Genomic DNA, 20,648 nt, shown 5'->3' with positions numbered 1-20,648 from the left:
CGTGGGCGTTGGATCTTTGATCGGACGGTCGAGAAGGTCACGGGGCCGGGGTTCTTTCCTCCGCTGCACGAAAGGATGCTGCTGGTTTGTCTTGCTGTGCAAGAAGATGGTTTCAGCGTTGCTTTCTTGAGTGCAAAGTCGATAATTTTTACTTTTCTCGTGAGGAAATTCACCGAAATTTTCTAAATATATTTATTTCTCCTCAGAGAGGTTGCGTTGTGAGAAATTCATCTGATTTTAGGGGATTTTGAACCGTAATGACCGCATTGCATAATAGGAAGGCACTGGATTTGGCAGTAATTTGGGTAAAACAAAACACTACTAATAGCTGTCTAGTTGGCAGAATGGCAGCCTCTTTCCTGGATGGCTTCATCATCATCCAATGAATCGCTCACTCTCATGGAATAATGTCTCTCTCAACAAGTCATGATCCAACTACTTTTTTTTTACAACAAACAACTTCATTCATTTAACAGCAGGATGCTGTTAGTATGATCCAACTACTTTGACTACACACAGCCTTCACATACCCAAATCTTGAAGCCAGTTCAAAACAATTTAAGGAACAATCCAAGCCAGAGAAGCACGGAAAATTAGACAAAAAGAAAAAAAACACCCTTCACAAGCCTCTCACAACACTGCAACCGAACTCTCCAACCTCAAACTCAAAGGCAGCAATCTACATAGCACACTTGGAGCACAGCTCTAGCAGTGTATCTCAAGGATCTCATCCACACAAAGCTCTGAAGAAAGAAAGGGGAGGACGAAGGAAAGGAGAAGCTACAGCTTTACAAGCTTCCCTGAGGGTGGCAAACAGCAGGGGGGAAAGGGGGCAAAAAGACCGGCGAAAACTAGGTCCGTAGCGCCATGAACAAACTCTGCCTTCTTGAGTGCTCTGGGACAAGGCGTTCGACGACTTCTAGGGGAACACCTTTCAGCTCTGTCAGGATTGCAAACATCTGATCAATTTAGCTGATAACAGAATTTGAAGCAGCTAGGTTTAACTTCTGAAGTATGCCCATGTTAAGGGAACAAAAGATTAACTACTTGACAGAAAAACAACACTGATGTTTCAGTACAATTACGCTACCTTGAGATCTGAAGTTGAAGAGAGGCGGCAGAGGCCGACCATTCGGTAGACGAGTGTTTGGGTCTCTCAGCTCATCAAAGAAAGGGTGCATACAGGCTTCCAACTGAAGAATTGCTTATCAGTTAGAAGAATGAAATTGCACAAGGAATCATCAAACATACTTAGTGGCAAGAATGTAAAAGTGTATGGGGCATTGGGGCCTTACAGCAGTGCACCGTAGATTTGGTGAGTACTGTAGAAACCTGCTAACAAGATCCACTGCTTCAGGCGGAAGCCTTCTTTGAAAAACCTGGATATAAGAGAACCTTGAGATGACACAGGAATCACGAGACAAATATGATCATTCAGTTTTGTGCCTGCGCGTATGTGGTGTGGAGATTGATTGCATGCCTGACTTCAACAGTAATGGTAAACGAGCTGTAGGGGCGGAAGCCCCTCCAGTTCCGTTCAAAAACAGTAATGGTAAACGACAACAGTTTATTTGAATTTTAAACATCAAAATTTTCCAGCAAATTTCACATTTAAAAGCACAACAGTCATATAATGTACATATCTGAAATATCCATGCTCCAAAGGTATGCACTAAGCTGCATAAATGTGTCCGTTCATGCATATCAAGCATCCATTTTGTATGTCACTTAATTCCAGCTAAACATCACTGTGATGATACAGAGCTACATTATCTCCATGTATATTAATTACCTTGTGCCACGGATGAGCTTTAATTTGTGGGAACTTGAACTCCGTGTAGTTTGGGTTCATGCACTTGATCTCTTCCCTTGTTGGAGTACCCAAAACCTGCAAAATGCAGATGCTATGCCTCAATATGTCATGGTGCAAAAGAAGGTAGCAAAACAGTGGAGATATGGATAACATAAGAAAATCACCTTGATGATCTCAACTAGTTGGTCGACTCCACTTTCTCCAGGAAACAGAGGCTACATGGATGAATGCTATCAGAAGAAGCAAAAAGGTAAGCAGCAGAGGGAGGGAAACTGAACATGCCAAACCTGTCCTAGAAGCAGCTCTGCCATGACACAGCCTGCTGACCACAAATCAATAGCAGTAGTATATTCCGTTGCCCCAAATATGAGCTCTGGTGCTCGGTAATACCTTGAGCATATGTAGGAGATGTTTGGCTCTCCTCTGACCTGAATATTTGCAAAAATGCCACAATGGAGATTTATGTCTCAATAAAAAGTACCATATCTAGGTAGGCCACCTGCATGTGGTGTGGAACTGTGTATTTGTTTACTCTTCCAAGTAAAGTAGTGTGTGTTGATATATAACATTCTTGTGCATTTATGGATTTACCAGTTGCCAAAATTAAAAGATAACTCACCAATACTTTAGCACTTCCAAAATCGCAAATTTTGAGTTGGTGTGTATGTGGGTTAACCTAGAGTAGAAATATTAGCAAAATGTGTCAGTCATCATACATATATAATCTAGTAATCTACTATTCCTGAGGTAAAGAAAAGGTCAAGTAGCAAAACAGTAGCTACCTCAGCATTTAAAGGAGAAAAGATTAATAAAGCCCTTTAGACATGCAGAAAAACAAGGCAATTATGGAAACCTTGTATGTACTCTACAAATGTCAGTGTATGTATAATTATTTGAGTTTTAGTTTCTCCTGCTTCCTCGAACAATCTCTAATCTATGCGGTTATGGAGTCATGGTGGGTTAACAAGCTATCTAGTTGCATTGATCTCCATTCTCCCTTCTGAGGCTCATTAAATTAGTTTAGCATTACGCACTAGTGCAATGTACAGAAGCAATTGACATCTGTGGAACTGGGAGCATGGATAAATGATGACGAAATGTTCCAAAAGAGAAGGCACAGCATATACTGGGTATAAAATATGATATGTGCAACCTAGCAATAAAATGATGCACATGGGATAGCATCTATATATGAAACTAATAATGCACAAGTGGATTAACGTTTCCAATTTCAAACTGCAAGCGCCATAGATGTTGGTGGAACTGACCGATAATTATGACATCGAGCTACACATGATCTAAACATTCAGTCCCACTTGTACAAACCAATTGCCATTTTATGGTGTTACCATACCATCCCAACAACAAAACATCCAAATGTGAATGATACATGCAAAACAACATATTCATTATACAAAAGAAAGAGGTTCATATCTCACAAGAACATTCTGCGGTTTGATATCACGGTGGCATATGCCAATGCAGTTATGTATATAAGCAAGCGCTCGACATATCTGCAAATAGATTTAGGACAAATTAGATAAATTAATGCACAGCAGAAATCTGCAATTGGATATGACGCTAAAAGGTAAGTAAAGGCAGATGGAAATTGTTTGACCCCAACAGCTGTATGGAGCAAACAGAATCATATTAAAACAAAACAAACATTCTCACTGTCATAAAAGACAAAATAAAGATGAATCAAAAGAAGATTTGAGCCATGAAAATGATCGTGCCTGCACTAATTGTAAGTCATACAATAAACGGCCAGTACTAGTCCTTGAAGAGTGGATTAAAGTCACTTTGTCGACTATAAACTAAGGCATTTAAATGTGCTGTGGACATGCAGCGTAAACCAAGTGATCATTCAAACAGGTCACTCTAAACATATAGGAAGCAAGTTGTAGAACATAAATCCAAAGACAGGACAATTGACAAGCTGTCCCCATTGGGCCTTTAAATGTCTCAATAATATTTATCTTAGATTCTTCATGGAAACAACCAATGTGAATCATTGATAGGCAACTTCAATAGAGGTTTCAGACTTCCAGTACAGTGCTACTGTTGAAGATAGACTTCAAGGAAACATGAGGCATATATATCTTTTAGATGAAGGAGAAGACATAAATATGGATGCCAAGATAAGATACCGATGTCACCACACTTCTAGTTCTACAAAACAGCACGTACACTAAAGTAGTAACATGTTTAGTTTCAAGGAACAGACACACTCATACATGTATATTATCTAGATTTGTGACCCTATATGACTATTTTAATATAGAAGTCATGGGGACCCATGCTCTATTTTCTCCATTATTTTAAGTTTATTTCAAATGAATGAACATGACAAAATAATGTCTTACAGAATCCATGATCCATAAGGTTGATTGAGGAACATGTGGCATGCACATGACCATTAGACAACACTACCAAACTAGTACCCCACATTTTCCAGAATCCATCCCCTTGTCTTATTTAAAATCAGCTAAATAAGTGTGTCAGGGCTTCTAAGATGTTTTTTTTTCTACTATTTCGAGGAAAACATGTTTTTTAATTGTGTGCAAAGGAAGTGCCATAACTAGAAGAAGATCAATGGTAAGACTCAGCGAAAAAATTTCTAAAGGAAAAACAGCATTTAACATGCATGATTAGTAAAAACCACCTAGTCAAGGCAGACCTGGTACGTGTACAGTTTGACAAAAATGAGGGGCATCCGCTGATTCATTCGGTTGTACTGCCTTGCAATCCTGTTTACTGTCTCTGGAACAAACTCAAGAACAAGATTGAGATAAAGCTCGTCCCTTTCAGTTGTTGAAAAGAAGTAATGCTTAAGACCGATGATGTTAGGATGGTCAAGCATATGCATGATTTGCAGCTCTCTGTTCTTATAACGCTTATCTTGAAGAACCTTTTTTATGGCAACAATTTCTCCTGTTTCTCGGCATTTTGCCTAAAGAGTTAATAGTGAAATGGTTATATGCTTTTCACAATCAATTAGGCATAGAATAGTTCAGAAAACAGAAAGGTGGGTTGTTTACCTGATATACAACCCCAAAAGAACCAGTTCCAACCACATGTTCAGCGATGTATGTGACAGACTGTTTCACAGCACATATCATTATTTGTTGGATAGCTTTTACCTCCAAACAATTATATATATCAAGAATCAAAGAAAAATTACCCTCACCTGTTTAGGCAGGCCGTTGTGCCCACGAATTGTAGTCGCTATTACATGACCAGCTTCATTACTAGAACTATCAGTCACATCTGAACTTGATCCCATCTCCTGAAAAAAAAAAGGAAGAAGAAGAAGAAGAAGAAAGAAAGAAACTAAGTCTCTTCATAACAATACAGAGTGCAGAATTTATTTACCAGTTTCTTCCCATCCTCTAGAATAGGCAGTATAAGTGATAACAGCGTGAAGCAATAACATGTAACAGTGCCTTTCCAGGATATAGATTACATTGCCAATATGCAGGACAGGCGATTACATCTTTTTGAATCCACTAATATGCAATGGTACATTAAAGCCTAAAGGACCCGCACATAAGGGAAAAGACAGGACATGTACACATATTTGACTGAAAGTGGTGATGAAGTGACCAAAACATTAACACCAATTTCAGTCATATGCCAATAAAAAAGTAGAAGAAACCTACCCTTTCATCATCTGTATCGGGCTTGGCATCCCTCAGTTGCATTCCCAGCATCTCCCTACCCAGAAACTCCACCGAGTTGGCTGCCCCCTTGAAACCATTCCCTGGCCTCGAGGAGCTCCCAACACCACCATGCCTCTGTCCAGAATATGCCATACCTCAAGGCTCCAGCAATGTGGTAACTGGTAGGGCTCAATCGAGATCACCAAGGTCAGTGTGTGGTTTCATCGCTTTGTGGAAGATCAACTTGCCAACTCCAATGCCTAGTAAATTAAATGAATGACAACAGCATGACACAAAAGTTAAAACAGGATCATTTTCATGTAAAATCGCAGAAATAGAGCGGGGGAAAAAACGCAACAAAACTTCTCCTGGTGATTCAAGCAATTCAGAGAACACACAAGAAGCACTGCGCTGCTGATTTTTTAGCTACTGTTGAAACATCAGAGTTTCGAACCACACAGAGATCAAGCAAAACCCTTGACTGAAAGAACAGCTGCAGCTTTCTCCAAATAGTGACAGATCAAACGCGAAATTGGAGTGAAGATCCTCTCAGATAAATGGGGCAATCCGCCCCAAATCCAATACCTCCAGATAATTGGGCGAAAACCGCGACCAAAGAACAGATAAAAAAAAAAATCTGAGGGTGGGACTCGGATCAAAGAATCCATGGCCAGTAACTCAGACTGAAACCTGGAAGAGATCGACGGCGAGCTCTTGCAGCAGATCAAACAGCGGGCTCTTCACGGTCTGACTGTTCCTGCAGCGGCTCCGGCCTCGTCCTGGGGTTTCTTTCTTGCGTGGGGTGGTGGGGGAGGGAGGAGAAGGCTAGGGGTCAGGACTCTGAAGCAAGCTGGTGGTGGGAGCGAGGGAGGCCATGAGGGAGCAAGTGAGCTAGTGGAGGGCAGCTGCTAGCTCTTGGTCTTGGGTTGGGTCCTTCCAAACTTTTCCATTTCCGGTAAAAAAGAATTGGCGTGGCATGGAAGGACCAGAGAAATTTATTGGGGAGATCATGGAAGTTGCAGGGGAGAGTGACTGTCTGATGAGGAGGTGGGGGAGATGCAGATGCCAACAAATCTGAGGCTGGTGATGCTTGCTGCAGTCAATTAGGCAGTGAAAAATACGGGGGCTGATGGATGCGAGTTTGACTGGGAACTGACCTGTGCTACTGCTGTGATTGTGAAGGCTTTTGTTTTTATTACTAGCAACTTGAGTTTATCCTGTGCTGGAATTTTACGTCAAATTTGCAGTCATATATAAAATTATAAATATTGACTTATTTTTCAGGAAGAAAAAGGCAAATGAGTTGGGAAAAAAGGACTTTTCTGGTGCATCTAAATGATGGTGGTTTGGCCTATTATTTCTTTTTAAATTAAAAAGAATGATTTAGTTTTGCGCACAGCACAGGTGCTGCCCTCCAATGAAAAAACTGCATAGCTGGCATTTGTTGCTGTCGCCCAAGGACTTCAGCTAACTGCGACTTCAGTTGTAGTACAACGGCCTAGCACAAACAAGCACATGCTTCTTTCTACGTACCAGAAAAATGTCGACAAAAAGCCTGCATGTGCCACAGAGCTTTCGGTAGAACAATACAAGGAGTCAAGGAGCATGCAGGCGACCACTTTGTCAGAAAGCAGCATCTCTCTTCTCTTAACAATGTGGGGCACAGTAACACAAGCTTCATGCCGTAGTAAGTATTATCTGAATCGAGTTTTAAAAAAAAGTATATCTGAATCAGTACTGTACAACATCATGCCATATTTTGATTTTCCCAGTCTCAGTTCTGACTACAAAACGCTGCTCTGCACACAATGAACCATGGTTAAATGACAATTACTTTATGCTGTAACAGTCGTCTTCATCATCCATGTTCTTGCGGTCTTTCCAACAGCCGTAGGAAAATCTTTGATTATCTTTGTGAGTTTGTGTGTATGTAGACGTATCTACTTATCAGCCTGCAACCAGAGAAGCTCGATGAAGCGATCTACGGTAAGCAAGAGAGAGGCACAAAACAGAGACAGACAGACAGACAGTCGCATGCCTTTGCCCAAAAGAATAGCAACAGGAAACAAGTGGTGGTATCTCCAACATTACTTATGCCATCCCCAATACCAAAAAACTGTTATACGAGGGATTAAAGTTGCCCCAGTAGATTACTCATCCTAACAACAGGAGATAGAGGACAAGTAATATGTTGGAGATGATCTAACAAAAAAAAGGGCGGCACTCAAAAGGTCCACCGGGGATAGGTGTTCTGTTCATGCTCATCATGCTACTGTCATTCATTGACCGAGTCAAATGGGCCTCACATCAACAATTCAGTTCGCATATGCTACTGTAAAGTGCTCATATGAGCTGTGCCGTGACAAGTAGAAACATCATTATTCTAAGGGGCTCCTAGCTGGACTCAGCATGTGAGGGCGATAAAAAATTTAACCTTGATGGTCGATACATTTTGTCGGTGAAAAGCTCCAACATAAAGTACTTGATGCAGTTTCAGTGGCCATTAGCTAAGTTTAGAATGATATCTCTAGACTGCAGTGGCGTTATCAGTAGTGATTCGATCTAACTTACCAGGACATATCTGCCACTCAAATTCCAACAGCATCAAGAAGCTCTGAATGCTGCGACACCGGAACCAGCGTGTTCGCGACGATTGCACCGCTGGCCGCGACCGCCGGCACTCCAATCCCTGGAAAAGTCGAGTCACCGCAGCAGAAGAGCTGGGGGATTGGTGTTGCTTGCCCAGGGAAAGTGGCTTCTCCAGCTTTTATGGCTGGACCATAGGTTCCCCTATTCCTTCTGAGAAATCTCTTGTGCGTTAGTGGTGTCCCGACCAATTTCACGTCGCATCTTTCACGGCTAAATTTTGGGCCAAGAGCAAGCTCCACAGCTTTCCACATCACCTGAAAAGTTTGCATGGGAATGTCAGTCACAGTCAAGACAACAAAGTTATTACTTCTTACGGACACTCGATAGTGGTCTTCTTTTTGAAAAACGAGAGTCATTTTGATGATTTCTGTGCCAACTGTGGGGGCATTTCTCTCTTTTGACTATTCCATCTCTTTTGATAACAGATCTTGCTTAGACAACGCAAATGAGCACGTGCATTTAAGAACTGGGCCATTAAGGGTGCACAGATGAGACTTCTAAGAATATATCTAAATTATGCATTTATTTGCTACTAGGTACTACTAATAGTAATAGTGGCAAAGAATCAAAATTGCCAGCCCATGTACGTACCTCAGAACGTTCTTCCTTCAATCTTCGATATTCTGCACTTTTCCTGTCCAATCCCTCCCACAAACTGAAAGGTTCCGTCCCTGGAGTATATGCATGAAGAATGTGTTTTCCTGGTGGTGCCAGGTCCTTACTAAGAACACTAGGAACAGATATCAACACAACATTTTGTTCACCATCAACTCCTTTGCTCCAATCGTCAACCACAATGTGATGGATCCCAAGGTCCTCTCTAGCATTCTGATAGAGTCATGCCAAAGGGTTATGATAAGAGATGGATCACCTATGAGGAAACATGCATCTTTGTTAAAATGGTTTGCTAGCACTTTGGACGAAGCATACCTTTGCATCAAAACCAAGGTGGAGATGCATAAACGATTCACATTGTGGAGTTGCTTTCACTCTATCTTCATATGATTTTGGGACAACATTTGGTGGTAGGAGATCCAAAGTATCCCACATAGATGCATTGCTAACAACCGCTTTCTTTGCACGGACAACCTGCAAAAGGACATAATTCCCGACAAGATTTCAACAGCTATATCTTTCTTCAAACCATAGGTTGGATAATAGCAGTCACTGAATGAAAAGTTTGTCTAGTGGCTTAGACTGACATGTGGCACAATCATGCCACTAAAAAACAGATTGCATAAGACAACATGGTGGCAATTTTTTGTGATCTTGGCCTACATGGTCTGCCACTAATTTAAAGGCATGGAGAAAGGCCTAAACTAACTATTATATGTGGTACTGAGGATAACACTTAATTTGCTTTTCACGTAGATAAAAGGCTATTAATATTGATCACAGTGCATTCCTATCGAAGGCCTTTTATCATCTATAAAGGAAACAAATATATTTGAAATGAAACATTAAACAAAATCATTGTCTACGATAGGCACATGACATATCAAAGCCATGCTAGTTGTGGCTGTTATTGGCTTTGTGTTCGTGACATATCACTCATTTCCCCACATGTCTCTCTCTCTTCTTTTGGTTCTGAAGGGGCAATATTTTATTTTGCCTGCCAATAAAATATCTTCTAGAGCTTACTTGTCCACTTTGTAGCTTGACACCAACTGCTCGACCATTCTCGATTAAGATCTTTTCAACATGAGAACGAAGAGCAAGTCTGCCACCAAATTTTTCAATACCACTCACGAGGGCATCTATGATCGCTCCAGTTCCACCCAGAGGATACTCAAGCAAGCATCCTGGTTTGTACCATTCTGCAAACATATAAACCTGAGGGTGTAGTTAGAACAACTAATCTATAATCAAAAGAACACCTCAAAACCTCATCTTTGCACATTTTAAATTATCCAAGCAATTTTGAATGTTCGCGACAGGAGGATCGCCAAGAACATATGAAGATGTAAAGATGGACGTTACAGACAACAATATGTCAATATCCATCTGATGATTCTAACAGTTGTTGATATTCATCACTAGAAAAGGATGCTGGCACCGTACATAGTTCAGTATCAGTACAAATACAATCACTACTGTGACCATTGCATTTGCTTGGCTTAGAAGCAGATGGCAGTGACTTGCTATACGTCCTGAAATACAGAACCTGGTACATAAATCCTAGGTACGGATATATTATGATAAAATTGTCACAAGTTTAGATGAATCAGGTGACATAAAAGGCCAATAAGAATAAATTCTTGCCAACACCAGCATATGGATTTTCCTGATATGAGATAGTGTTTTCCCTATCTCCTTTGGCCCTCGCCACCAGAATCTATGCACTGATAGTAGTAGTCACACAGATTCGGAAATAGATTATTACATCTATCGATTGATAGGACATAAACTTTAAAACAAACTCATAGTGCAAGTTTTCGTTAATGCAGTTAATGCTCATGCATATGATCTATTAGTTCTGGATAGTGTCATATCAGGAAAATCCAAATGCACTGCACATCATTTTATGTAGTAATGAGGATGCCTCAATGTAACGTCTCACCTCTTCGAGGCTAGGCCCGCTTACATCTGGCAGCTTTTTTAGGACATAGACTACCCTCACAGACCAACACCAGTTACATAGACTGCCCTCACAGACCAACATCATCAGTTTTTTCTCCACACCTTATCCTCACTCGTGCGCACCCAAGAAGAACTTCTCAGTTGGTCACCCATTCCGAAATTGCTCAAGCCAAGCACGCTTAACCTCAGAGTTCTTTGGAGATAGGCTTCCGGAAAAGAAGTTGCAACTTGTTGGTATGAGTATCATATTAATCCTATTAAGCCCTGGGACGGGATGTTACACCCAACCTTAGATTCCCAGATACAGGCAAGGAACAAATATTGAATTTTCTCACATTCTACAATGCACAATTTTCATCATGTGCTAAAGTTTAGGAAAGCACTGAAGAGGAAGTTTTTTTATGTTGGAACTTAGATTACCATTTCTGCAGAAAGAGCACCATCAGATTTAACTCCAGCAAGTAGAAAGCACAGGAGATCGATCCAGTTACGAACAAAGGGATTTTTCAGCCCCAGCGAATCAACAATTTCTTTGAATGGACGTAGCAGTTTTGTAGCGCCCAGAGCTCCTTGAGGTCCCATTTGTATGAATGATTTCAATAACGAAGGAGCATATCTACCAGCAGCTGTAGATAGAATGCCCAGATCGCCTCGAATGGAAAGTGGAGGCAAAGCCATTGCAGCTGCAGACATAGGAATAACTGCATCCTGAGATTGTTTTCAGTATGGTATTAGCACATGTTTTAAGGGAATATAAGAGCATCCTAAGTTACGAACTTCATGTGATATAGTGTATGTGAGTGCTAACACACAAGGAGGATAACACCTAGTGCATTACCCATGCATTGTTCACTAGTTCAAAGTGTTCATCTACATCTAGCAAAGACTTTACCAAACCCATGAATCTAAATATGAAGTTAACTCACAAGAAGTTTTTTCCACTCCTGGACAGCATCAACACCAACAAACATCTCAAGGTCCTGCAGGGATTACAAGTCAGGTCTCAGGATCCAATCAAGAGAGGGAGCATCCCAACATAAACAAAATGCTAACAACAGACATTGTTAAATATGCAAGAGCATTGCTTTGTGCTGGATACACCAGAAAAATCTTAGCCAACTATTGCAACAGAAAACCCCTTTTCCCTCTTTTGATCACAACAACTAAGCATGCACTGTGTAGCATACAACATCCCAGGGTAATCAGGTATCATCCAAGGACCCCCTTTGTCCAATATTGAAATGGTCATAAATTGAGCCATGTCTGTTTATCATTCATAAACAACTCTTCTTTGGCTTCTTCATTATTATCATTATAAGTACATGCACAAAAAATTGATTATGAGGATACCCAATAGTTACTAATTAGACAAGAATTTAATAAAATCTCACAGTGGGGGCCTCCCCTGCTATATTTTTTGCTAAAAAAAATAATTAGACAAGAATCAAACATGCCAATGGGTACTGAACCAACTTGCAGAAAATCAAGAAAATGCACAAGATAAATTTGAGACTGTATAATGTACCGAGTGGCCTAATCAAGAAATATTACCTTGAGGAATTCAGTTGGTCCTATCCGTGAGAGGAATTGTCCTTCAGGTACATAAACCATCCAAGAGTCATAAGACGCGCAAGGGACTGATTGGCCTAACGCATCAAGGACCTGAGCCAGGCAAACAAAGCAGAACAGTTTGAAGCTGTCATCATGATCAATATCATTGTCTGTCTCCGTCCATCCAACTACAAAAATGACAAAAGGCTATGCACAATGACGTAGAACTGCACCTGAGCAAGTGGATTTGCCTGGGGGCCTCTGGACTGGAACCCAGAGAACAAGGATGGCCCTGAATCGAAGCTGAATCCCTTGATATCGAACGAGTGCGCGGCGCCTCCCGGGCGGTCATGGCTCTCGAGCACCAGCACGTCCTGGCCGTACCTCGCCAGGAGGCCGGCGCAGCACAGACCGCCGAGCCCGCTGCCTATAACAACGACGTCCGCCTCCGGCCTCTCCACCGCCCTGGTCGACCGCATACCAACCAAACCAACGCAACAACGGCGAGGCGATGAGGAGGCGAAGTCTGAGATTCGAATGGTCAGTTGGGTTTGTGCGTTGCGGTTCGTACCCGGAAATCCCGCGGTTCTGGCCCTCGGGGAACGCGGGGTCGGCGGGGCGCTCGTCCGCAGCCACCGCGCGGCAGCGCGCCCTTGGAGCAGCGGCGGTTGCCGAGCACGCACGCGGGCGCGGGCGCGGCGAAGGGGCGGCAGCGTGGCGGCCGTGTGGAGGCCGCAGCGCGCGGAAGGCCAATGCCGAGGCGGCCATCTCGGACGGAGTCGCAGAAGCGGAGGGCAACGGCGTCCGGCGAGTCGAAGGCAACTGGTGGGAGACGACGAGCAGGGAAGGCGAGAGGGAGTAGTGCGAGTGAGGCCGCGGCTGGGGACACGTGGCACCTCACCGGCCATTCTCCTTTCGCGGCGGCCGTTGCCTCGTCCAGGACCAGGACGGAGCGGATGCCACTGCACCATGGATCAAAGCCACATGGGCCCAGAGAACCTGGGCTGTAGGCCCATATGCTCAGAAAGTCAGCCCAAAGTGTCGATCCGGCCCATTAAATATTTATACTGGGCTCGTCTCGCCGTCGCCGTCGCCGTCGAGGCGAGCTCCGTGGAAGCTTGCTGCAGAGCCTAGGTCCGTTAGAGGCGGCGGCGGACAGGCAGCTCTCCGCTCGGCTTGGCCGCGTCGCGCACCTGCGGGCCGGCAGCGGCCAGCGGCCGAGCGGTCTGCGGCAGGGGCAGCGCCGCCGCAGCCAGGGGCGTCGTCACGCTCGCACCCACTGAGGCCGCCGGCGGCGGCGGCTCCGCGGCTCGAGGTCGGCGCGTCAGTGCGGCACCGAGCCACCGTCCCACCGAGGAGGCTGCAGAACCGAACAGCGAACAACGGAAGGGGAGCAGCCGAACAGGTTTGAATTGAGTCTCTGATCGATTGCAGTTGCAGCACCAACTGTGAGTCAATTCAATATTCAATTGGCTTCCCATTTACTGATGTTAGAATAGTATTTGATTTATTTTGAAACCCCTTCAATATTGGGATAAGAGCAAAGGAAGAGAAAGACTGGACTCAGGAATCTACGGGTAGAGACAGACACAACTTCCAACATCTGTTCACTGAAAACTGAATCTTGATCACCAAGATGGCGATGGCAACTATTGTTGTTATCGTGAGACAGTGGAGAGCTTGATCGAGTGGTCTGAATGTCTGATTAGTTCAGAGCATAAGTGTTGGACTGGAGGTGCACGCCTCGTCGCCTCCACGCTTACTTTAAATGGTTTGAAGCAAGAGACATAATGACACAATAGCCAGTCTGTCATCCAGTGGTGAAAATAATCAGAATGGCCAACTTTGATTTGTTGAACAAGCGAACAAGGCCATCAGCAACGATTAACGATTAACCCATGCAATTTGCTACGCACTTAAGAAATCATCAGAATAATACATACTCAATCCAGCTGATTAAATTAGAGATCAACATCGTATCAATAACATTGATTAGAATTGCTACTCGCAACCACCAGTTTCACTGTGAGTCCATTTGTGCTCACAGTTGCATCTGCTATATATTATGTGTTATATCTGCTATATATTATACAATTATAATTGTGTGGTAGTATATATGCCAAATACTAAACTTTAGGTTGTTACTTTTTTTAACCCCCTTCATATCTTTTAATACCCAACCTCAAAATACTGGACCCACCACTATTGCAGGCAGGGGAGAGGTTCCAGCTATGCTCGCCGCGCAGCCGCCGCCACCGCCTGAGGTGGCGGGTGAGGATGAGAGCAGTTGCCGAGGTGTCTTCATGGAGTTCATGACCAAGTAATTCATATCCTCTCATGACTGAAATTTGCATTAACCTGAGCTAAGCTGATTCTTCCATCTGTGGTGACACAGGGTCACTCAGTACGAGGAGCTCGCTGAATCTGGGGAGCGATTGCTTGGAAGATTTCGTGAGGCGCTTGGTTAGTTACTCTGATATGCCCTCCTTCCTCTTTTGTTGGCACAACTGATATGCCATGTGAGGTTCAGTTTATATTATCCACTGGGATGCCATTTAATCTTTAGAACCGTGACTAGGGGCTCATGTTGGGTTTCAACTCTAGCCTACCCCAACTTGCTTGGAACTAAAAGGCTTTGATGATGATGATGATGATGCCGTTTAGTCTTTAACATTGTGATGGTATTATGTACTGTTCACCGGTTAATTTTCTGTATTGTGCTGAGGCACTGAACAATCTTATTGCAGAGTATTTTCTTAGGCCGCAGATTCCTAAGGAATCGGATGTCATGAATCAGATACTCAAGTCCAACTGCACTGTCAGAATGAGGTCCTATATTGAAGCTGGCTGCAGGCTTCACTGCCAAAACATCTCAAACATAAATCAGCGTGAGTTATATATCTTTGTTAGTGAACAACCCTTTTTATTCAATATTCATACATGCTAATGGTTGATATGACCCGATTATCTGAATTCGTTATGTACATGTTTTTTTCCTGAACGGAAGTCATTCTCCTGACTGTAGAGTTTTCTCTCATATTGTGATTTTTAAGCTAATTTATGTATTCTCATGCTATTCTTGGATTTCTTGTTGAAATATGAGCTCTAGACAACATAATTGTTAAATTTTAATGATAATTCCATACCCTTTAATCAGTTTGATATTGACCTTTTCTTTTCCTTGTGCCAGTAAGCTCATGCGAAGATAGACTTAAAGATCATATAAAGAAAGGTACTTGATCTTTGTATCTTATATGAGTATGGTTATCTTTATCCTGTTCAATATTCACAAGCACTTTTTAGTGCTAAGACCTTGCTGCAATTCTTGTGCAAAATTTATAGACTTGAGTGTCCAGATGCAGTCAGATTGGCGCAGCAAACGTTCCAAAGGGATTTATTCTTGTTGGACAGAGAAACGTTAACTAATGTATAAAGTGACAATCATAATCCTTTTTCTGTTAATGATAGCATACATAGAACGACCATATCAATTTGGTCAAGATACCATTTTTATTGGTTAACCGGTTACTGAGTTTGAAGCCTTATGTTTGTCATGTTTTGGTCTTTACATGGCTGTTTGGCTCTACGTCTGGCCACAAGTCCCTCCTTCCCCCTCCCATCCTGAAGAATAGGAAGAAGGGCTGCCTATCTTTCCATTAGTAGACAGAGGGAAAACATTTGGCCAAGATATATGCATCATTGAGATTTTTGTCCTTGGTTCATATTTTAAAGTTGGAGCTATGGGTTTACAATATCACCTTTTTACATGTTTGTGAAACCCTTTGGCTCTAATTGACCTTGTGTTCCTTTTATTTTCTCCTAGTTAAGACTTTGCTTGAAGAGCTTGAATTTCTAGTCGAGAATGTCTATGGCATCACACTAACAGCCAGTTTAAGTGCTCTGGAAGTTTCAGACAGTCAGTGCTTTGATAACATGCCAAGTACTGATTGCTGCTCCATGGAGGTAGAGTTTTCTGTTTCCATATTCCTTTTTCTAGTACTTTCAGTGTTCTGTTCATCAGAGAATAAACTTGCTGTCTGCAATGATGAAGTGAAATGGAAAATTGGTGACAGGGTGTTTCTACACAAGAGGAGGATAAAAGTGCAGATCAGTTGGACACGGATGTATCATTTGTTACAGTGATGGTCATGGTTCGCAACATGCTGAAGCTTGACTACATGATGCAGGTAAATTAAACCACACATCCATGTGCCAGTCAGAATGTGCATTTTCTATCGCGCTTTACATTTCGTGGCATCCCAGCTCTATTTCTTTCGCCCTCTTGATTAACGAGGGCTGCTGTTCTCTTCTACAGGAAAAGATTGTCAGTGCATTGTCCTTGAAAACACCTTCATCAGAGCTCGAGGGATACTGTCTCATGTGGAATTTACGGCCATACATCGATGATGATGTGATGCGTCTTGCGTGGAAAATGTGTCCCTGAAACTTTGGCGTTCGCGATGGTAGCAAGGGCAAGGGGGTTGATCAAGCAGGAAGTTGTTGTGCAAGACTCAAACACGATCCTTTGAACAGCTGGGCATTGGGTGCTTGGAGTTGTTTCTGCTGGGATGGATCATGGATGTCTGGTCTGTTCATGTGTTTGTAGAAGATAAAGAGATATATTCAGCGTGATGTATGCGTGTGTGTTCATGATCATGATTGTGTACTGGAAGAAACCCATAGTTTGTCAAATTGGAAGATCCCAAAACTGCTTCTGTGTCACAGTGCTGCCGCTGCCTTCTTTCTTCTCTTCCCTGTCGTTTTCCGAAACCCTGTCGTTTCCTTTTCGGAAGACAGTTGAGAGTCCAACTTGTTTCTGCATCATCAAGAATTCGCCAGATCGAACTCTTTGCTGCTGCCAACACTTTTTTTTTTTTGCGAGATCGAGGCGAAGAAATCGTCGCGTGGATCCTCCAGTTTTGGGTCAACAGTGTGTACTAGATAGATCAGGCTGGAAGTGGAATCCAACCCGGGGTGCCCGCGCACAGCACACAGCACCGGGCTCGTCCTTGTAGGCTTGTCTGCCAGATCGGCCGACGCGCACGCGGACACCACGACGCAAGCGCGGGCGCCGGCGTGGCCTAGCGATGGAGAGCCCCACGTCGACGGCGTCGCGCCCCGACTTCTACGACTTCCTCGACCGCATGCGCCGCCCCGCCGCCGCCGACCTCTTCCGCTCCATCAAGAGGTCAGTCACCTGTAACCCGCCCACCCCGTGGTCCGGAAAAATCGTAGCTTGAATCTATCGGTCAATCTAGATTGGTTGTTAGATGTAAGCAGAGTGAGTAGAACGCACCTGCTTCCTGTGGATTTCTCTGACCTGCGGTTAGCTTGGCGCTGGCAGCTTCCTCGTGTCCTTCTCCTTCCACGCGCCCAACGCCGAGGAGGACGGCTGCAAGGTCCAGGCCTTCTTCACGGAGATGGAGAGCGCCATCAGGGACCATCCGCTCTGGGCCAACGCCACCAACCAGGAGATCGACCACGCGCTCGAGGTGAAGCCCTGCCCCACTGATCCTTGTTTTTCGCCTTCATTGGCCTGATGAGGGTTTTTTTTTTCTTTGTGCGTTAGGGCCTGGAGAAGTACGTCATGACCAAATTGTTCGACCGCACGTTTGGGACCTCCACTGAGGATGCTGTTACCGACATGGAGATATCAGAGAAGATTGGTCTCTTGCAGCAGTTTGTTAAGCCTCATCACTTGGATATACCCAAGATCCTGCATAACGAGGCATCGTGGCTGGTAATTCATTCTGAGCTTCAAGCATTCACAATGTGGTTTCAGTCCGTGATGGTTGTCATAAGTTGCAAGGATGGGAGTAATCAGTGTATGCCACATTTTAATAGCTTTATTATCATTACATGTTTGATCGAAATGAAGCCCCAATACTTGGATATGTTTGCTAGCTTTCAATACTGAAAAGGGGGTCAAAAGTATTCAGCTCTATTTTTTCTGTTATCAATTATGTCCTCATTGTACTATGTATTCAAGTTGCTGGTTTTAATCATGTAATATCCATAATTTTAAATTATCCAAATTCCCATGAAAGAAATCATTCCAGTGATACAGCCAAAGCTCATGCTAACTATGACCATTCTTTTTTATGCACATGCCACTCTAGCTTGCAGTGAAAGAGTTGCAGAAGGTTAATTCCTTCAAAGCACCACGTGAGAAGCTTCTGTGCATCATGAGCTGTTGTCAAGTCATCAATAACTTGCTTCTGAACATATCAATGTCAAATGATCGAACATTATCTGGGGCTGATGAATTCCTTCCTATTCTTATCTATATTACTATCAAGGCAAGCATCTCCTGGCAACTGTTTATTCTTGCTATTTCTTCTTACTGATTGAGTACAACTGAGAAGCCTTCTGAAAATTTGATGTAGGCCAATCCTCCTCAGCTGCACTCCAATCTGAAGTTTGTTCAGCTCTTTAGAAGAGAAACAAAGCTAATTTCGGAAGTTGAATACTATCTGACAAACCTCATTTCAGCAAAGATGTTTATAATAGATGTTAATGCTAGCTCATTATCGATGGAGGGAAGCGAGTTTCAGAAACATATGGAATCGGCAAGACTAGCTACTCAAGTATCTGTTGCTAGCCCAAGTAGCTCACAGGGACCCCCCACATCTGCAAGGGCAAATCAGGAGGAAATTGATATGGCAGGTTTGCTTACTATATTAGTCAATTTATTCGAAGAAGTTTGTTTGACCATGGGTTTGCATTCCAGTTTTCTCTCACAAAACAATTCATTTTTGCCGTCAAACAAATGTGGTTTTTTTTGTTCAAAGAAAAACATAATGTGGTTTTTATTGTGATTTTGTCCAAGAACCATTTTACCTATCAAATAAAATAAAATGGTTAGCTCTTGTAGATTTTTTTTTCTTCAAGGGGTTGTTATGCGTTTCAAGCAATTTTCAGGGTTTCAGTCCAGTGCTTAATATTATTGAATAATCATAATATTTAAAGTGATACATGTGACAGGTCCTAGATTCCCTTTCATGGATTCAGAAACTGAAAGCTTGAATCCACGGGAAGTCAAGCAGATGCATGATCTGTATAGGCAAGTTGTCACAAGATATACACTGCTGTCTAAAGCTTTAAGAAAGTTATCCATAGACGAGGATCAGCTCATTAATTCAGTGCATGACTCATGAGATGATGTGAAGATGCTGGTGGTATCAATCATAAGCAGCCTCCATATCCACATTACTCTTGTGCATGTACAGTGGAGTAAAAACAAGTGAAATCTTGTTTCCATTAGTTGCAGCCTCGTAGGAAAAGAACAGGAAAAGAACAAGGTCTTTAGAGTCAATGCATGTAACTAATGCTCCAGCAAGTCCAATGCAATAGAGGTATGATCATAAAATCTTTGCATGGATGTCTGTCTTTTCATCAGTGACCTAAAGAGCAGTTCTTTCTGCAATATCACTGTAGTTCTGATGCTTTCTTGTATGTTCCTTTGTTGGCGCAGGGCACAACAGCTGTGAGTTGAGCATTACGCATGGGAAGTGCTGTTTTTGCTAATCTTGTTCCTGATAGCCTTGGTTCACTACAGTTGTAGCATTGTGGTGCTTGGGCATGGTTAGTTCATGACTTGTACTTAGGTTGGAGGTCCCTTTATTCACCCGGATGGATCTTCCGAAATCAGTGCTGAAGGAACTGAAAATTGGCGCACATGACATTGCCTGAGTTATTGCCTTCTGAACTGTGTTCGACCTGCCACCAGATGTCTCACAGTTTTGGCGTCGATGGGCTTGCTGCAATGGACAATATGAATTCTAACCTGGAATGTAGGGCCAGAAAATCACTACTGGAGCAGGCAGGGATGAAGATGGAGTAACAATAGGCTGGGAAAATTCTAAAGCTCGACATACTAAACAACGGAGTATGTTTGTTGATTCCAAATGTTGAGCGTTGAGGTTTGAGAGTTGTAGTGTTGGGGAAAATGTAAGCGTGTAACACTTTGATAAGGAACAAAATGTATTAAACTTAAGAACAGAGTACACTTAGGAGAATGATGTTCTCCAACTTTACAGAAGATAGACTATCTAGAACAGGGCAGGAGCCTCTGTGAAACTAGTGTGAAGTGTAACGCTAATTTGAATGTTGGGGGAATGGATACTACTAGGGGAACTAACTAGAGGAACTGTGCAGACATGTCCTGTGCTGCTCTGAACAAACTCGATCGGACGCTATGCTAATGAAGATTTTGTAAAAAAAAAAAAAAAGTATGACGAAGGCAGTTTTATGTAGTTCCCTTTTGGTTAGACACATGATTTTGTTTTAGAACAAAGGGTGAAGACAGTTTTTTTTATGTAGTAACCTTTTGCTTAGACACTTGTTTTTATTTGAAAACAAAGTTAATTTGTATCATGGTGTTCCTAATTTTA

General features: G+C 42.7%; 4 protein-coding genes across 5 annotated transcripts; 2 read left to right on the top strand and 2 right to left on the bottom strand.

Annotated features, from left to right (window-relative positions):
• Nucleotides 493-6,522, bottom strand: LOC8079643 (shaggy-related protein kinase kappa). The gene is made up of 13 exons (XM_002463501.2): nucleotides 6,166-6,522; nucleotides 5,476-5,735; nucleotides 5,004-5,102; nucleotides 4,855-4,914; nucleotides 4,494-4,766; nucleotides 3,253-3,327; nucleotides 2,433-2,489; nucleotides 2,101-2,241; nucleotides 1,978-2,028; nucleotides 1,793-1,888; nucleotides 1,296-1,379; nucleotides 1,091-1,193; nucleotides 493-940 (listed from the first exon to the last, which is right to left on the bottom strand). Exons 2-13 carry the CDS (start codon nucleotides 5,626-5,628, stop codon nucleotides 852-854), a joined length of 1,281 nt encoding a protein of 426 aa, XP_002463546.1. The 5' UTR covers nucleotides 5,629-5,735; nucleotides 6,166-6,522; the 3' UTR covers nucleotides 493-851.
• LOC8080169 (prolycopene isomerase 1, chloroplastic) lies at nucleotides 7,134-13,127 on the bottom strand. The gene is made up of 10 exons (XM_002463500.2): nucleotides 12,827-13,127; nucleotides 12,489-12,720; nucleotides 12,256-12,366; nucleotides 11,631-11,684; nucleotides 11,125-11,412; nucleotides 9,766-9,957; nucleotides 9,055-9,213; nucleotides 8,716-8,952; nucleotides 8,047-8,378; nucleotides 7,134-7,427 (listed from the first exon to the last, which is right to left on the bottom strand). Exons 1-9 carry the CDS (start codon nucleotides 13,021-13,023, stop codon nucleotides 8,064-8,066), a joined length of 1,785 nt encoding a protein of 594 aa, XP_002463545.1. The 5' UTR covers nucleotides 13,024-13,127; the 3' UTR covers nucleotides 7,134-7,427; nucleotides 8,047-8,063.
• Nucleotides 13,348-16,977, top strand: LOC8080168. The gene is made up of 8 exons (XM_002466075.2): nucleotides 13,348-13,660; nucleotides 14,467-14,575; nucleotides 14,651-14,718; nucleotides 15,003-15,143; nucleotides 15,446-15,487; nucleotides 16,079-16,218; nucleotides 16,329-16,442; nucleotides 16,571-16,977. The coding sequence occupies exons 2-8, from the start codon at nucleotides 14,487-14,489 to the stop codon at nucleotides 16,697-16,699; spliced, it is 723 nt and encodes a 240-aa protein (XP_002466120.1). The 5' UTR covers nucleotides 13,348-13,660; nucleotides 14,467-14,486; the 3' UTR covers nucleotides 16,700-16,977.
• Nucleotides 17,121-20,400, top strand: LOC8079642 (vacuolar protein sorting-associated protein 9A). 2 transcript variants are annotated; one of them, XM_002466074.2, is made up of 7 exons: nucleotides 17,121-17,443; nucleotides 17,600-17,747; nucleotides 17,825-17,995; nucleotides 18,375-18,554; nucleotides 18,642-18,917; nucleotides 19,240-19,610; nucleotides 19,730-20,400. In XM_002466074.2, exons 1-6 carry the CDS (start codon nucleotides 17,343-17,345, stop codon nucleotides 19,279-19,281), a joined length of 918 nt encoding a protein of 305 aa, XP_002466119.2. In that variant the 5' UTR covers nucleotides 17,121-17,342; the 3' UTR covers nucleotides 19,282-19,610; nucleotides 19,730-20,400. The 2 variants fall into 2 exon arrangements, with proteins under 2 accessions (XP_002466119.2, XP_021321552.1); XM_021465877.1 differs by having other exon boundaries at nucleotides 18,642-18,921.

This window comes from Sorghum bicolor, chromosome 1 (genome assembly GCF_000003195.3).
Source record: "Sorghum bicolor cultivar BTx623 chromosome 1, Sorghum_bicolor_NCBIv3, whole genome shotgun sequence".
Classification (NCBI taxonomy): domain Eukaryota; kingdom Viridiplantae; phylum Streptophyta; class Magnoliopsida; order Poales; family Poaceae; genus Sorghum; species Sorghum bicolor.
This window is presented reverse-complemented; position numbering and strand designations above follow the sequence as displayed.

What these genes read in the sequence shown, in the direction of transcription:
- LOC8079643 (XM_002463501.2), bottom strand. Translation starts at nt 5,628, where the DNA reads ATGGCATATTCTGGACAGAGGCATGGTGGTGTTGGGAGCTCCTCGAGG. An exon ending in TCAAACTGTACACGTACCAG is followed by an intron (nt 3,328 to 4,493) that starts GTCTGCCTTGAC and finishes ATCTATTTGCAG; the next exon opens with ATATGTCGAGCGCTTGCTTA. An exon ending in AACTAGTTGAGATCATCAAG is followed by an intron (nt 1,889 to 1,977) that starts GTGATTTTCTTA and finishes TGCATTTTGCAG; the next exon opens with GTTTTGGGTACTCCAACAAG.
- LOC8080169 (XM_002463500.2), bottom strand. Translation starts at nt 13,023, where the DNA reads ATGGCCGCCTCGGCATTGGCCTTCCGCGCGCTGCGGCCTCCACACGGC. An exon ending in AGGCAAATCCACTTGCTCAG is followed by an intron (nt 12,367 to 12,488) that starts GTGCAGTTCTAC and finishes TGCCTGGCTCAG; the next exon opens with GTCCTTGATGCGTTAGGCCA. An exon ending in GTGCTCTTTCTGCAGAAATG is followed by an intron (nt 9,958 to 11,124) that starts GTAATCTAAGTT and finishes CTACACCCTCAG; the next exon opens with GTTTATATGTTTGCAGAATG.
- LOC8080168 (XM_002466075.2), top strand. Translation starts at nt 14,487, where the DNA reads ATGCTCGCCGCGCAGCCGCCGCCACCGCCTGAGGTGGCGGGTGAGGAT. An exon ending in TTCATGGAGTTCATGACCAA is followed by an intron (nt 14,576 to 14,650) that starts GTAATTCATATC and finishes GTGGTGACACAG; the next exon opens with GGTCACTCAGTACGAGGAGC. An exon ending in CATCTCAAACATAAATCAGC is followed by an intron (nt 15,144 to 15,445) that starts GTGAGTTATATA and finishes TCCTTGTGCCAG; the next exon opens with TAAGCTCATGCGAAGATAGA.
- LOC8079642 (XM_021465877.1), top strand. Translation starts at nt 17,343, where the DNA reads ATGGAGAGCCCCACGTCGACGGCGTCGCGCCCCGACTTCTACGACTTC. An exon ending in CTCTTCCGCTCCATCAAGAG is followed by an intron (nt 17,444 to 17,599) that starts GTCAGTCACCTG and finishes TGGCGCTGGCAG; the next exon opens with CTTCCTCGTGTCCTTCTCCT. An exon ending in AGATCGACCACGCGCTCGAG is followed by an intron (nt 17,748 to 17,824) that starts GTGAAGCCCTGC and finishes TTTGTGCGTTAG; the next exon opens with GGCCTGGAGAAGTACGTCAT.